This window comes from Mobula hypostoma, chromosome 14 (genome assembly GCF_963921235.1).
Source record: "Mobula hypostoma chromosome 14, sMobHyp1.1, whole genome shotgun sequence".
In the NCBI taxonomy this organism is placed as follows: domain Eukaryota; kingdom Metazoa; phylum Chordata; class Chondrichthyes; order Myliobatiformes; family Myliobatidae; genus Mobula; species Mobula hypostoma.
Genome location: NC_086110.1, coordinates 47123764 through 47141823, shown reverse-complemented (window position 1 = coordinate 47141823; position 18060 = coordinate 47123764). Strand labels below are relative to the sequence as shown.

General features: G+C 41.9%; 1 protein-coding gene across 1 annotated transcript in view; it reads left to right on the top strand.

Annotated features, from left to right (window-relative positions):
* The window catches only part of LOC134356389 (polycystin-1-like protein 2), a 134324-nt gene that overhangs the window by 96760 nt on the left and 19504 nt on the right, over positions 1-18060 (top strand). The window contains 5 exon segments of the mRNA XM_063067324.1: positions 627-760; positions 4621-4748; positions 8789-8949; positions 10513-10723; positions 11170-11271. Coding sequence (XP_062923394.1) covers positions 627-760; positions 4621-4748; positions 8789-8949; positions 10513-10723; positions 11170-11271 — 736 coding nt within the window.

Sequence of the window (18060 nt, the reverse complement as noted above, 5' to 3'; positions counted from 1 at the left end):
CGACCCTAACACCCTGGTTTCCTTCCCCTTGCCAACTTAGTTTAAAACCTCCCTAACAGCTATATTAAACAATCCCGCCAGGATATTGGTACCCTTTAAGTTCAGGTGTAACCCATCGTTCTTGTATAAGTCATACCTCCCCCCAAAAAGATCCCAATGATCCAAGAATTTGAAGCCCTGCCCCCTGCATACTTTGACAATAAAATGAACCGTTGAACCTTCCTTGCTTATCAGATTCCAGCGTTTGCAGGCTCTTGTCTCCATGTATCACCTTCCAGCCTCTGTCTCTACCTCCACTGTCCCTTTCACCACAACATATGCTGTATTTCAGTATCTTTATTGCATGCTTCTTCATGAAGAAGACTAGACAGTGGGTGTCATTAACCTGATTCTGAACTCATCCAACATTAGCATGCATCATCTAGTAAAATATTTGCATGGCTACTGCAGCTTTTGTTCACTGATAGCTGACACACAGCTGCAACCTTCTTTAAATGAGCACAGTCATCAGTGATTCGCTTACTATATTTTGATGCATGAAGTGCAGATTTTTCTTTTAGAGTGTATGTTTAATCTGCATGTCAAAATCAAGATAAAATAATGATTTCCTTTACTTTTCCTTGCAGAATTATTAAGTACCTGAAAGACAACAGCTGGGTTGATATGCACACCAGAGCCATCTTTATAGAGTTTACAGTCTACAATGCAAATGTAAATCTATTTTGCGTGGTCACACTGATGCTGGAGATGAAAGCTATTGGTAAGAGACAAGTATATTCTGCTTTTATTACAGTTATTAAGAGGATGACACTTTAAGGGGAAACAGCCAGCAGCGACTAAGGGGAGCAGAAAGATAAAATCAACGTGTGTTCATAAGCATTAACAAAGTTCAAAGGTAACTTATTATCGAAGTGTATATATGCCAGCATATACAACCCTGAGGTTCATTTGCTTTGGGCGTACTCAGTAAATCTATAGAATAATAACCACAACAGGATCAATGAAAGGGTGCCCAGCTTAGGTGTTCAACCAGCATGCAGAAGACAACAAACTGTGCAGATATAAAAAAAAAAGAAATAACAAAAAATAAGCAAATAAATAACGAGAACATGAGACGAAGAGTCCTTGTAAATGAGTCCATTGGTTGTGGAAATGTCTCAATCATGGCCAAGTGAAGTTGAGTGAAGTTTTCCCCTTTGTTCAAGGGCCTGATGGTTGAGGGGTAGTAACTGTTCCTGAACCTGGTGGTGAGAGCTCTGAAGCTCCTGTACCTTCTTCCTAATGGCAGCAGCGAGAAGAGAGAATATCAGCATAGCCTGATCTCAACAGCTTATTTCCATATTGTGCACCTTATGCAAACCATGTAGAAACAATCACAGTAAGATTCACTTCTGTTTCTGAGTCTGTATCTGTTTAGACCATAAGGTATAGGAGCAGAATTAGGCCCTTTGGCCCATCGAGTCTGCTCTGCCATTTCATCATGACTGATCCAATTTTCCTCTCAGCCCCAAGTGAGGCCTGATCAGTGCCTTGTAAAGCAACAACGTTACAAACCTTGCTTTTATAAGACCATAAGCTACAGGAGTCTGCACTGCCATTTCAGTATGGCTGATTTTTTTTTCCCCTTAGCCCTAATCTCTTGCCTTCTTCCCATATCCCTTCACGCCATGATCAATCAAGAATCTATCAACTATTGCCTTAAATATACATAAAGACTTGGCCTCCACAGCCCCCTGTGGCAATGAATTCCACAGATTCACCACTCCCTGTCTAAAATTCCTCCTCATCTCTGTTCTAAAAGGTTGCCCCTCTATTCTGACGACATGGAAACATCCTCTCCACATCCACTCTATCAAGGCCTTTCACCATTCGATAGGTTCTAATTAGAACACCCCTCATTCTTCTGAATTCCAATGAATACAGGCCCAGAGCCGTCAAACACTCTTCATATGACAAGCCGTTAAATCCTAGAATCATTTTTGTGAACCTCCTTTTAACCCTCTCCAGTTTCAGCACATCCTGTCTAAGATAAGGGGCCCAAAACTTTTCACAATAGCTTTAGGTTTAGAGGTAGCTACTAATACATCTGACTAATATTATTGCTTCGTGCCTCTGCCTTAAGACGCATGTTCAAGCCTTGCCTGAGACAGTAGTTCAGGTTGCAATGCTAAGGGTATACAGCACTACCAGAACAGATGCTATTGCAGTGAGACATTAAACCAAAATCCTGTCTTCTCAAGTGGATATAAAAGGTCCCATTTTTACCGTTTGGAAAATAAATGCAATGCTCACTGTTCATAGATCCTCACTCACAAGTTATTCCTAAGAGGGAATTAGTATCAGGTTTATTATCATTGACTTATATCATGAAACTTGTTGCCTTGTGGCAGCAGCACATGTAAGTTACAAGAAAAAAGGTAGTTTAAAAGGGGAATAATGAGCTCATGTTAGAACGTAGAAATCTACAGCACATTACAGGCCCTTCGGCCGACAATGTTGTGCCGACCATGTAACCTAGTCTAGAAACTGCCTAGAGTTTCCCTACCGCACAGCCCTCTATTTTTCTAAGTCGTGTTCACAGACTGTTCATAAATCTGATGGTGCACAGGGAGAAGCTGTTCCTAAAACATTGAGCGTGGGTCTCCAGGCTCCTGTACCTCCTCCCTGATGCTCGCATTGAGGAGAGGGCATGTCTTTGGTGGTGGGGGTCCTTAATGATGGGGATTCATCATCTTTACACAAATCTTTGAACTGACATTTCAATGTTAAAGTAGTAAAAGCTTTTTGGGAGGCAAAATTAACTCTTCAGAATTCTTTCCATGAAGCCCGATGTGATATTGTTAGAACAAAAGAATTGTTTTTAATAATAGTGGAGGGTTATGGGCTCAATTCAGTCAACTGGAACTACTGGGGAGAATGCTGTAGTCAGCAAGGGCCTATTTTCATGTTTTATTACTCCATGACTTTATAATGAGATAAATCAAGGTATAAACATTGTTCACATGCCAATATTGCTATTGATTGTATTCATAGTGATTCATGCCAGAATTACAAAAAACTATACTTGTTTAAAAAATGTATTTTGTTTCTGTGGTTATTTTGATTCCTGGGAAATCATGTTGCAGTGTTGTTCCCAAGTCACAAGGCTGCTGAAGGTAGTGTTGGCTCTTTAATGGTGGATTTAGTCCAACAGTGCACCAAGTTAGAGCAAAGAAGGCAGTAATGAGGGTAATGTGTTAGAATGAAGACAGCCCACAATAAACTCAGCCTAAAATGGAATAGGAGCCAATTCAGAGATAAATCACAAACTTTCCTTTTGATACTTAATACTGTGATCTCCTGACATGAATTATATCCATGAAAATTATAACCATTAGGACTTTTTTTGTGTACTACGTATATCTCGAGTGCTGTAAAATGGCAGTCAAGACCTGTAAATATTTGTGGGCCAGTGTTGTGGGAAAGGTAGTCCTGCAGTAAATTTCTGTCTAAAGTATGTGGAGTAGGCATCATGGTATCAATCATGGCTGATATGAAGCCACCACAGCCACTTCTCATCTTAACCCTTTGGCTTCCCTGGCTGATCACTCGTTTGCCTGGTCTCTGTGCACCCTCTTCATTCTTCTAAACTCCAGAAGGTACAGGCCCAAAGCCATAAAACACTCCTCATGTGTTAACCTTTTATTCATGGGATCATTCTCATGAACCTTCTCTGGACCCTCTCCAGTGCTAGTGCATCTTTTCTTAGATAAGGGGCCCAAAACTGCTCATAATACTCCAAGTGCAGTCTGACCAATGTCTTATAAAGCCTCAGTGTTACATCCTTGCTTTTGTATTCTAGTCCTCTTGAAATAAATGCTAACATTGCATTTGCTTTCCTTACCACCAACTCAACCTGCAAGTTAACCTTTAGGTAATTCACGCAAGGACTCCCAAGTTCCTTTGCACTTCTGATTTCTGAATTTATTCCGCATTTAGAAAATAGTCTATGTCTTTATTCCTTCTGCTAAAGTGCATGACCATACACTTCCCAACACTGTATTCCATCTGCCACTTCTTTGCCCATTCTCCGTCTGTCTAAGCCCTTCTGCAGAGACCCTGCTTCCTCAACAGTACTTGTCTCTCCGCCTATCTTCATATCATCTGAAAACTTGGCCACAAAGCCATCAATTCCTTGACATGTAACATGAAAAGAAGTGGTCCCAACACAGACCTCTGCAGCACGCCACTAGTCACCAGCTGCTAACCAGCAAAGGCCCCCTTTATTCCCATTCTTTGCTTCCTGCCAGTCAGCCAATCTTCTAACCATGCTGGTACCTTTCCTATAATACCATGGACTCCTATCTCGTTAAGCAGCCTCAGCTGTGGCACCTTGTCCAAAGGCCTTCTAAAACTCCAAGTAAACAACATCCACTGACTGTTCCTGTCAATCCTGCCTGTTATTTCCTCAAAGAATTCCAACAGATTTGTCAGGCAACATTTACAATGAGGCAATCACAAAGCTATGTAAGGCATCTTGTTGTGTCTTTGTATCAGGTGCTGAACAGAACTCCAATTGTTGTAAATCCTCATCAGTTGCAAACTTTCTCTCCCCACCCCCCCCCCCAACCCCACCTTCAGGTGTCTTTCTTGGCAATGTGGAAACAGAAATCATCCGATTGTACCACTACACCGACAAAAATTATCCTTCTGTTATTGGGGCACAAATTGTCTTCATGCTTGTGGTTATTTACTATATGGTCATGCAGGTAGGTGGGAAGTCCGGAAAAACACTTTTTATTGAGTTGGAGAAATATTCTGGAAATCATGCTACATGGCATTATTGTACAAATATGCTAAACATTAAAATGGGGAAATAATTTATACAAATCTGTGATATATCTGTGCATTATCACAAAGGATGAAATCCACCTTTTAATACCGTATTTTCCCTTATAACATGTTTTCATCAGTTGGCCCCAAGGGCTTGATGCAGCATGAGAACTTGTGATACTCAGCTTGGACAGGTGAATGAGGAGGCTGGCAGGCATTCCAACCTGTAGACACCTGCAGTTCATTCCAAAGTTCTCAGAGTCCTGGTCATTGTCTTTATTTTCAAAAAAATCATAACATTCAGAGAATTGTTAAGCTCTCTTTGATGAATTTTATGTCCTGTTTAATGGAATTTACAGAAAGTCTTTGAACCTTGGAGTGAGCTCCAGGCAAACCATTTTCCAGGTGCCTCAGAGCATAGATAGTCCAGTCCATAGGCTCTGCCTCTGCAACTAATGCAGTCCTGGATCGAATGTAAAGTTCTAATTACTGTGAGCAATGTCCCTGCCATACCTGATCTGCCAATGTCATTCTAGAGTTGACATCCTGAAGATTTAAGACATGTGGTCAACTGCTATCAGTTGTATCAATGCCATAGATGGAACCATGGCATCTTCGATGTTGAAACTGTTGCTTTTTTTAATTTAAAATGTGATAAGTAATTTATTTGCCTCGTGTCCATGGTGGTGACTGAAGATGTCCTTACTTGAAGACTATACATCACTGCAGGTAAATCCCTGAGCTTCCCTTTAAGAAGCTGTGAGGGTGGTTAAGGAAGCAAATGTTGTACTCAGATCATGATTACTTCAAGCTATATGTAAAATGAATTATACATTTAATTCAATGCATATATTTATCGCAGAAGAGATAAGGCGATAAATTAGTTGCAATCTAACGACACTGGATTTACCAGACATTAGGGTAATTGGTAGATCTTTTCTCTTTGAATCCTATAAAAGCTCATCTTGAATCAAAATTCATGCAAGAAAGGAGGAATTGGGAAGAGGTTTGAAAGCCTGGGATACTTTGAATGTATTTTGGTTTGGTAGCATTCCACCTAAAGCTTCGGACCACTGAGTCCAGAGAAAGACTGGCAATGGTTACTCTGTAAACAGTTGGAAATCATTTTGTAATAGGTATTTGTTTCTTTGATGTACATTTGTCCTCCTTTTGATGAGTTTACTTATGATGTGTGGTATGAGTGCATGTTCTAAACCAGTGAATGATATATCCAGACTTATGTGCAGTTAGAACGGGGGTTCCCAACCTTTTAATATACCACGGAGCCTTGCCATTAACTGAGGGGCTGTGGGCACCAGGTTGGGAACCCCCAAGTTAGAGTATAGTTCCATTTGAAGCTTTGTGGTGTTGTGGAACGGGTCTCAGTACCAAGCAACACCGGAAACAGATTAATAACTTGTAAATAAGGACCATATGCCGGCCAGTGGTGAAATGACATCTGCACCAGACCATGAGGCAAGTGGCCCCGGGTTCAAATCCGGCCAGCTCCTTCGCTTTCCATCCGAGCTGGGTTGAGCACCAAGCTAGCAACTCGGCCTTGCAAAAAACAGACAGGAAGCTTGGGTAGCAGGATATTTGGAGGGTTAGTAGAGGAAGCCTATGGCATGATGTTGATTCTGAAGATGCTCCTTAACAGAAACAATATGAGGAAAACCATTCTGCCCTGTTCTCCTCTGCTGCGGGTTCACCTTCTGCTGGATCACCTTCTGCTCTCGGGGACAAGGCTCTTTAAATATACAAACCCATTGGGGATTGTTGGAATTGGACCACGTACTGTGAAAGTTTGCCCACTTAATGGAAATTCAAAATCAGGAATAGTCAGCATGCTCCCTGGGGCTTTCCAAGGCTAACACATGCCCCTGTCATTGTGGCTACCCCACACTGGACAATTGCCTCTTTCCAGACCTACACAGTCATCTGGGCTGTGTGCTTAGCACCCTACCTTGTTGGTGATTTGGGTAGTGTACAGTAATTAACAAAATGGAGCTCATGCAGACACAAGTCAGCTGACTGGTTTCCCTGCAATAGGCAGACAATAATGAAAATCAGCCTCACACATTACTTTAATCATTGTTTCCAGCAGAAGCCAGAAAGGGAAAGCAAGTAAATAATTGTACAAATGTTGGGCTGTATTTACAGAGCTGATTCTGAAGGGAGTTTCATGAGGCAAAGCATACCAAAGTCACATGAGAACCCTGAAAACAGTGTTATCTGTAATCCCTGATCATAGGGTGCTACCAATGACCAGTGGAAATAGGAATCGTGAGTGGTAATGCTGTTGCCAGCTCTGATGGAAAGCGAAGGAGCTGGCCGGATTCGAACCCCGGGGCCAATTGCCTCGAAGTCCGGTACAGATGTCACTTCACCGCAGGCTGGCACATAGTCCTTATTTACAAGTTATTAATCTGTATCTGGTGTTGCTTGGTATTGAGACCCATTCCACAACACCACAAAGCTTCAAATGGAACTATACTCTAACTTGGGGGTTCCCAACCTGGTGCCCACAGCCCCTCGGTTAATGGCAAGGCTCCATGGTATATTAAAAGGCTGGGAACCCCTGCTCTAACTGCACATAAGTCTGGATATATCATTCACTGGTTTAGAACATGCACTCATACCACACTTTATAAGTAAACCCATCAAAAAGAGGACAAATGTACATCAAAGAAATGGACATCTATTACAAAATTGTTTCCAATTGTTTACAGAGTTTTGCAGCCCAAAACCATGGCAAGTGACTGCAGTGAAACCCAAACAATGTCCAGCAACTATTCAATCATATGAGCCAGCCCAACAATGAACACTGAGCGTTAGATTATGACTTCAATCTTTGCCAATGAAATGAGATGCAACGTTCACAATTTCATTGCCTGTCAGTCCTAGAACAGACTCAAGCTGCAGAAAACTGTGTTAACTCTGGAATTAAGCTGGGAGAAGGGGGAGTAGCTATTGTATGAACTCTTCTTATTTCTTCCTGAAACTTGCTTTTTTTTTACCTGAAGTGCCAATCCATTTACTTTAAATTAAAATAGCAAAGAAAACTGTTTTGAATGAGTGTGTTTGCTGCATTATTTATACTACAGTACCATGCTGTATTTCAGATCTTGACTTGAAATGTTGAACATTTCTGCCCCTCCCTGCTGATGTTGCTCAACCTGCTGCGTTCTGCCAGCAAGTTGTTTGTCGTTCCGGATTCCAGCGTCTGCGTTCTCTCTTATCTCCACGCTCTGTTACTCTGTCTCTAATCCTTTCATCCTGACCATGAGTAAGGTGTTCAGGGTCTGGACCACATGACACTCTTTATAAGTTCTCATTAAATTACTCTTGTATGCATCATATATTCCTGCAGTCGATCTATGAAAAGGCAAACTTCAGATTATCAAAATTTCCAATGTTAATTCAGAATGACGGCAAATTATATTTTGTGTTTTTAACCTATTCTCTCCTGAGGCTATTTATTTATGTGCGGGGACTGTATTCATCCTCTAGTAATTCATTACAACTACCAGCTTTTATGTTAAGTCTTGGTAGTTTAATGCCAGCAGCTGGCTTATTAATCCAGCTATTCTTCAAGCGGTCCTTGCTAGCTTTCTATGGAGATCACTGAAGGGTAATCAAGTCCAATTTGCCCTACCCCAACTAAGGGAAATGAAGCAAATCGGTATCTCGAGCACATCAGCACAGACATAGAACCTTCTGTTCTTTTATAGTTTAACAAAACACTTCATTAATTAGCCGAGCAACAGGTTTATCACATCGCAAAGCAAAGACACTATATTGAGATTAATCCTCTAGTTTTAACTCAGATCAATTATAACAGAAGAAAATAACCAAATTGTAGTTAGAAATGAAACCTGCTAAAACAAAAGTTGCTACTTAACCCTAGGGTGTGATTATGAAGGGAAGTATTTATTGCTAAATTCACCTATGTTATCTGTTTTATCTCCTTCCTCAGGGAAAAGTGCTAAAGCAGAAAAAACTGAAGTATTTCTGGAACAAATGGAACATTATTGACATGGCCATTATAATGTGCAGCTGGAGTGCATTTGGACTATATATAAAGCGAGCAGTGCTTGGAAAGAGAGTTATAGAGAACTACCTCCAGAATCGGGACAGGTAGCTGGGTTATTTACTGCTAGGATTAGTCTGGAGTTATGGAATTATGTAAACATAGCAGATACCAAATCAAATGAAAACCAGTCTTCAGTTTCAAGTGTAAATTGCAAGCAGTCATCAGCTTGAAGTTAAAAGAACAACTTTGTAAACAAACTACTGCCTACAGAGCACAGGTTGCTGGCCCATGGCAGGTGGCTGGGTGCTAAAAGATATGGCTTGCAAAGTGAAGTGACCATGAGACATTCTCATATGCATCTGCCAGATGTAAGTCAATGGGGTTATGTTAATTGGCATGCATCAAACTGGGCAACATGGCCGAAGTTATTTTGCATCCTTGTGACCGAGTTCAAGGAACCTTGCAAATCAGACTGTTGTTGCCACTTAGTGTATCAAATATGGTCATTGGCAGGTTTGACCAATCAGTAGCTGGGATATTTGTATACTCAAGAAAGTAAGCCCTCAATGGACGAATTTTGGGTGTCTGGGTTCTCTATCCTCGGAAGCTTTTAGACCATTTGGGTGAATTATTTTGTCTCAGTAAAGGTGTTTGAACATCCTGAGCTGCCTGAGTGTAGATATGTAATTCACAGGAAGTATTATCTAGCTCAAAATATTGAGGTAAACAATGTCATTGTAACTATTGAAATTGTATTGAATCACCTGCTGTAACCTTTAATCTTAAGGGTATAACAATGTGATGTACTTTGAGTTTGAGAGACTCTACTGAGAGGCTCACCGGGAGAATGCCTACTTGCTGTGATGAGTAAAGTCTTCGCTACCACTAGCTTCAGAATCTCTCCAGTGACTCAGATCACAGACACAACATTTACCAAATTTCTGTAACCACACTGTAGAACATGAAAGCATTGGGCTTGCTGGTCTTATAAAGTCCACTTTATGAAAATGCCAAGAAGCACAGCAGCTTGAACCGAAACAATAATTGTGCCAGTTTGTACCTACAAGTTGCAGATGCTTCATTGTGAAAATATCTGTTAATAGAGTAAACCTTTAACTTTCAAGGGGAACACATTCCAGAAAAGGTTGCAAATCTGAAAAGCCACAAATGCCAATTATTCCACACAGCTCAGGAGCTATTTTGTGGCAGGGTTTCAGAGCTGAATCAGCCTTTCCTTTGTTGGGAGATTTTCCCTACATGTGTTAAGGCAGCAGCCCTGGACGATTAGTCGGGCAATTAAAATATTATTAGTAGTGGAAAACCTGGGCGTGGAGGGATTGTGCTTTTTGGCACATCTCTCAAAAATTTCACCTTTTTAAAATAAAAAGGCAAAACAGGAATCTTCCAGAGGACCAAAATGATTGCGTTGAACTGCTTGCCCCTTGGAGGTAAACTGACTTACTAATGAAAACTGCTGGTTTAAAATTCATAATAGGAGCTACAAAAAAAAACATTGATGTGGGTGGTGCTGAGAAAAACATTAGGAGCAGGCTTGGGCTCTGAGTTCACAAAACTACAAAAGTTAAAGTTTTACTGTAAATTTAATAGCAAAACATTTTTCAAAACTGTGATTTATGTAAACTGATGTTACTTGTGGTTACTTCCAGGTTTATCAATTTCTATGAGACTGCAATTACAGATTCTGCCCTGGGTTATGTGATTGCTTTCCTGGTCTTACTGGCTACTGTTAAATTTTGGAGTCTGTTGCACTTTAACCCCAAAATGCACTTGATTACTTCTTCCTTGGAGAGAGCCTGGGGTAATCTTCTGGGACTTCTGCTCATCATGCTGGTGTTGCTCGTGAGCTACTCTTCTATAGTAAGCAGACTGTAATTACGTTGTACTGCATGCATTCTTCTCTGGCCATAAACCCCTGCTACCTGCATTTGCCCTGAGAAAGCTTCATATTTTAATTTCATTGTCACCTGTGCCAGAAAGCTGAGCTGTGGAAGATCCTCCCCATGTTTCTTTGTAAGGTGCTCTTAAAACTACTTTTTTATTTAAATTCTGATTATGTGTGAAACTTAGTTTGTAAAATATAGACAGTATGAAACATTCCCAGAGAGTACCATGGTATCTTTATACCAGGCTAAGGTGTAAATACAAATTGCTAATAATGTTGAAAAATATTTTATTATAATTACCCATACCAACAAGTCTCAAGAGCATACAAATTAATACACAGTTTAATCTGCCCACCTGTATCTTCTTTGTCACCAACATTATAACCAACAGAATAACGTTTTTTTCCTTTTCTTCCCCAGTGCAACCTGGTGCTGGGTTTAAACCTATCCTCCTACAGAACTTTCAGCAGTGCAGTTGTAACAATTATCCGTCTACAGCTTGGAGTCTTCAACTATGATGAGGTGAGACCATTTCAAAATCACTAAAAGCCTTCAGATCACTCTAACCCTTTGTATAGACCATTAGACCTATGACGTAGCGGCAGAATTGGGCCCACTTGGCCCATTGAATCTGCTCTGCCATTCCATCATGGCTGATTTATTGTCCCTTGCAATCCTATTCCCCATAACCTTTGCGGCTTTGACTAACCAAAAAACTATCAACCTCCACTTTAAATATACCTAATGATTTGGCCTCAATCACAGCCGCTGTTGAAGTGAATTCCTCAGATTCGCTACCCTCTGGCTAAAGAAATTTCACCTCATCTCTGTTCTAAATGGGCATTACTGTATTCTAAAGCTGTGCCCTCTGGTCCTAGACTTCCCAACGATAGGAAAACGTCCTCTCTACATCCATCCACTCTACCTAGGCCTTCCAAGATTCAATGATATCCTCGCTCATTCTTCTACACTCCAGCTATCAAACTCTCCTCATACATTAAACCTTTCATTCCCTGAATCATTCCCGTAAACCTCCACTGGACCCTCTCCAATGTCAGTATATTTTCTCTTACATGAGGGGCCCAAAACTGCTCACAATACTCCAAGTGTTGTCTGACCAATGCTTTATAAAGCCTTGACATTACATCCTTGCTTTTATATTCTAGTCCTCTTAAAATTAATGTTGACATCGCATTTTCTTTCCTTACCACCGACTCAACATAACATTTGGGGAATCTTGCATGAGGACTCTCAAATACCCTTTGCACCACTGATTTTTTAATTTTCTCCCTGTTTAGAAAATAGCCTATGATTTTATTCCTTCTACCAAAGTACATGACCATATACTTCCCTACACTATTTTCCATCTGCCACTTCTTTGTCCATTCTCTCAACCTGTCTAAGTCCTCCCACAGATTCCCTGCTCCCTCACATATCTTTGCATCATCTGCAAACTTAGCCAGAAAAATATCAATTCTATCATCCAAATCATTGATATATAATGTGAGAGGATTATATACAGTCCCAACACTGACCCCTACAGAACACCACTAGTCACCAGCAGCCAACCAGAAAAGGCCACATTTATTCCTGCTCTTTGCCTCCTGTCAGTTAGCCAATCTTCTATCCATGCCAGTATCTTCCCCGTAATACCATGGACTCTTCTCTTGTTAAGCAAGCTCGTGTGCAGCACCTTGTCAAGGACCTCCTGAAATTCCAAATAAACAACATCCACTGCCTCTCTTTTGTCTATCCTACCTGTTATTTTCTCAAAGAATTCCAATAGATTTGTCCAGCAAAATGTACCCCTAAGGAAACCGTGTTGACTCTGCCCTATTTTATCATGTGCTCCACGAACTCCGAAACCTCATCCTTGATAATGGACTCCAACATCTTTCCAATCACTGAAATCAGGCTAATTGGCCTATAGTTTTCTTTCTTCTGCCTCCTATCTTAAAGAGTGGCACAATGCTTTCCATTTTCCAGTCCTCAGGAACCATTCCAGAATCTAGTGATTCATGACAGGTCATTCATAATGCCTCCACAATCTCAGAACCCTAGGGTATAGTTCATCTGGCCCAGGTGACTTGGCTACTGTACCTTCAGACTTTTCAGCTTCCCAAGTGCTTTCTCCTTAGCAATATCAACTATACATACTTCTACCCCTTGACATTCTTGAAATTTGGCATACTGCCAGAGTATTCCACAGTGAAGACTGATGCAAAATACTTATTCAGTTTGTCCGCTATTTCTTTATCCCACTCCAGCGTCATTTTCCAATTGTTTGGTATCCATTCTCGCCTCTATTTTACTCATTATAACACTCAAATAAAACATTTGGTATCCTCTTTTATATTATTGGCAAGTTTACCTTCATTTTTAATCTTTTGGCTCCTTATGGCTTTTTTAGTTGTTTTCTGTTGGCTTTTAAAAGCTTCCTAATCCTCTAATTTCCCACTAATTTTTGCTATATTATATGCGCTCTCTTTCTCTTTTGTCTTTGACTTCCCTCAACAGCCACAGTTGCGTCATCCTCATTTTAGAATATTACTTCATCTTTGGGATGTATCTATGTTGTGCCTTCTGCATTGCTGTCAGGAACTTCAGCCATTGTTGTTCTGCCATCATCCCTGCTTGTATCCCCTTCCAATCAACTTCGGCCAGCTCCTCTCTCGTGACTCTGTAATTCCCTTTACTCCACTGTAATACTGATATGTCTGACTTTAGCCTCTCCTTATCAAATCACAGAGTGAATTCTATCATATTATGATCACTGCTCCTTAGGGTTCTTTTACCTTAAGCTCCCCAATCAAATCTGGTTCATTACACACCACCCAATCCTGAACTGCCTTTTCCCCTAGTGGGCTCAACACAAGCTGCTCAAAAAAGCCATCATGTAGGCATTCTACAAATTCCCTCTCTTGGGATCCAGCACCAGCCTAATTTTCCAATGAGTATTATAACGTTGCCCTTTTTACATGTATTTTCTATTTCTTGGTGTAATTTTTATCTCACATCCTGGCCACAGTTTGGAGATCTGTATATAACTCCTATCAGGATCTTTTAACCCTTGCAGTTTGTTATCTCTACCCCCAAGGGTCTCTACATCAGCCAATACAATGTCAACTCTTTCTAAGGAATTGATTTAATTTTTTTACCAACAGAGCCACCCCACTCTCTCTGCCTACTTGCCTGTCCTTTCAATACAATCCTTGGATGTTATCTTATTCTGTATACTGTGTACATTCAAGTATAACACCTTCAGTCCTGTATTCATCACCATTTTTAATTATGCCCCCATGATACACTTCAATTCATCCCACTGACTGCAATTTTGCTTTTTCATCTGCCTGTCCTTCCTCGCATTCTCTCTACACAGTGCATCTACTTGCATACCAAATACCTCAACCTCAGCCCTATCACTCGGGTTCCCATCCTCCTGCCAAATTAGTTTAAACCCTCGCCAACAGCTCTAGCAAACCTGTCTGCAATGAATTGATTTGAATTGTCTTTATTACTTGCATCCTTCAAATACGAGTAAAAATCTTTACATTACATCTCTGTTCAAATGTGCAATGTGCAATCATAGTAATTTATAATCAATATTAAGTACAACAGGATAGTTGATATAACATAGAAATACAACTATATCAGAGTGAATTAATCAGTCTGATGGCCTGGTGGAAGAAGCTGACCCGGAACCTGTTGGTCCCAGCTTTCATGCTACGGTTCCGTTTCCCGGATGGTATCATCTGGAACAGTTTGTGGTTGGGGTGACTCAGATCCCCAATGATCCTTCAGGCCCTTTTTACACACCTTTCTTTGTAATGTCCTGAATAGTGGGAAGTTCACATCCACAGATTTGCTGGGCTGTCCGCACCACTCTGCAGAATCCTGGGGTTGAGGGAAGTACAGTTCCCATCCCAGGCAGTGATGCAGTCAGTCAGGATGCTCTCAATTGTGCCCCTATAGAAAGTTCTTAGAATTTGGGGGCCCATACCAAACTTCTTCAACCGTCTGAGGTGAAAGAGGTGCTGTTGTGCCTTTTTCACCACACAGTTGTTATGTACAGACCACGTGAGATCCTCGGTGATGTTTATGCTGAGAAACTTAAAGCTGTTCACCCTCTCAGCCCCAGATCCACTGATGTCGATAGGGGCTAGCTTGTCTCCATTCCTCCTGTAGTCCACAACCAGCTCCTTCGTTTTTGCGACATTGAGGGAGAGGTTGTTTTCTTGACACCACTGTGTCAGGGTGATGACTTCTTCTCTGTGGGCTGCTTCGTTATTATTTAAGATTAGGCTAGTGTGGTATCATCAGCAAATTTAATTAGCAGATTGGAGCTGTGGGTGGCGACACAGCCATGGGTATACAGAGAGTAAAGGAGGAGGCTTAGGACACAGCCCTGAGGGCACCTGTATTGAGGGTCAGAGGGGCAGAGGTGAGGGAGCCCACTCTTACCACCTGCCGGCGATCTGACAGGAAGTCCAGGATCCAGCTACACAAGGCCAAGGTCTCTGAGCTTCTTGTCAAGCCTGGAGGGAATTATGGTGTTGAATGCTGAACTGTAGTCCAAGAACAGCATTCTCACATAGGCATCCTTCTCCAGATGTGTAAGGACTGTGTGTAGAGCTGTGGCTATTGCATCGTCTATGGATTGGTTGTGTCAGTAGGCGAATTGTAGGGGGTCCAGTGTGGGTGGTAGCATGCTACAGATGTTGTCCTTGACCAGACTCTCAAAGCATTTGCTTATTATTGAGGTGAGTGCAACAGGATGCCGGTCATTCAGACATGTTACCTTGGTCTTTTTAGGTACAGGGACAATGGTGGATGTTTTGAAGCAGGAGGGCACTCTACACTGGGAGAGGGAGAGATTAAAAATGTCTGTAAACGCACCTGCCAGTTGTGCCATGCACACACTGAGTACCCGCCCTGGGATGCCATCTGGTCCCACAGCCTCATGAATGTCCACCTGTCGGAAACACCTGCGTACTTTGGCCCCAGAGATGACCAATCTGCCGGTCGCCTCAGGAGCTCAGTATTGGTGACATCGAATCGAGCGTAAAAAAAGATTTAGCTCGTCTGAGAGAGAGGCATTGATGTTGGAAACTCCACTGCGATGGTGTGCAGACCTTGCTGTAAGCTGCGTGTGTTGTTGGTGGAACGTTGAGTCCGAACCTTGTCTCTGCATTGTTGTTTCACTGCCTTGATGACTTTGCGCAGATTGTCGCTGCATTTCTTGAGCTCCTGTTGGTTATCGACAGCGTAAGCTCTGTGTCACACAGTAAGTGCTGCTCGCACGGAACTCCTGATCCAAGGTTTCTGGTTTGGACAGACGCTGACCGATTTCTGGGGGATAACATCCTCAAAGCACTTCTGGATGAAATTCGTGACCCCACCTGTGAACTCGGAGACATCCTCATCACGAGAACATTCCAGTTGACGTCATCGAAGCAGTCCTGCAGCATGGAGACTGATTGGTCGGACCAACAGTAGACGGTTTTAACTATGGCCGCCTCTTGTTTCAGCTTCTGCCTGTACTTTGGCAGCAAGAAGATGGAGTAGTGATCTGATTTTTCAAATGGTGGGTGAAGGAGCGCTTTGTAAGCATTGCAGAAGGGAGAGTAGCAGTGGTCGAGTACGCTGTCTCCCCGTGTGCTCACCTGGATGTGTTGACAGAACTTCAGAGAGACTTTAGTTGGTGACGCTCTATGAAAGTCACCGGTGACGATGAAGGCAGCCTCTGGGTGTGCAGTCTCCAGGGTGCTGATGGTCTTGTACAGTTCCTCGAGACCCAGACCAGTATCAGCCTGCAGTGGAATATACACCACTGTGATAATAACAGCCGTGAACTCCCAAGGCAGCCAGAAAGGTCTGCACAGCAGCACCAGGTACTCCAGATCCAGGGAACAAAAGGATTTGAGGGCATGCACCTCGAGGGGGATATTGGTCCCCCTTGGGTTCAGGTGTTACTCATCCTTTTTGTATGGGTCATACAAGATCCCAATGATCCAGAAATCCGAACCCCTGCCTCCTGCACCAATTTCTCAGTCATGCATTCATCTGCCAAATCATCCTATCCTTGCCCTCACTAGTGATGGAACAGCAGCAATCCAGAGACTATTACCCTGGAGGTCCTGCTTTTCAGCTTTCTTCATAACTCCCTATATTCTCTCTTCAGGACCTCCTCCCCTTTCCTACCTATATCATTGTTACCAATATGTACGACGACTTCCGGCTGCTCACCCTCCCCCATCGGAATGCTGTGGAATATATGTGTCAGAAATGCAGATTAGTTGCAGTAGTAAATTAAAATTACTAACTAAGATTAATGTTGGCATAACACGAGGAGATTTCTGCAGTCAAATGAAATGAGTTATGGATATAGACAGGTGTTCTTAGTGATGGCATGGAAAAGCAGATCGGAATTCATCTTGGGGTCAAATACTATGCTAACCTGGTAAACACTCTGATTCAAACTGCTGGAGTTGACATAAAATTGATGGGGATCAGGTGCCAGGGAATAGACCTTATGCTGATGACCATTTGGAGGAAATTTCTGCACATCTCAGACTTGTGTTTCCTCTGCAAAAGTGGAGGACTCTGCGGGGAGGGGGACTCGCAAGGAGATAGGTTGCTATTTTCTATTCTCATACGGAAACTTCTGAGTAAAAAGTTCTCCACAGTCTGCATATTTTGCCCCAGCCTCCTGTGGAACTCTGTGAGAGAAGTGATACAAACAGTCATGTCTACAACACTCCTTTGGTGTTAACAATTGGATCTCTTCCTTACTACATGTCCCAATGATGGCACTGCAAAGTTGCAAGTGGGGGAAGACAAAAAGGATCCAAGGAAAGATTCATAGATGATACCAGAAGTTATAGTGTGGGAGTATGAACAGTTCAACAAAGAGATTATTTGGATTCAATTGGATAGGTAAGAATTGTAGATGCAAAATCAGTTTGGCCCACCTTGAAGAAAGTCGAGAGGTTAAAAGATGGTGATGTGGCCATTATGTGTAAGGGTGCAGACAAATGAGAAGAACAAGGAACAGGAGTTTACATTGGTTGGAAGCCATTTTGGTACTGTGTGAGAAGTTAAAAACTTGGCTCTAGTCTCAAAAACCGGTTCAGCTAGAATGCCTCACAGGATGCATCTCTGTCTACTTGAAACCCCCACCATGACAATCCAACCAATTCAGTCCATTCTTTTCAATTTAATGAAACAGCTGAGAACTTAGTGTAAATGTTTGCAAATCCAGAAATTAATCAAAAGAAAACCATGGGAGAACAGGAATACTATGTGTCTGGT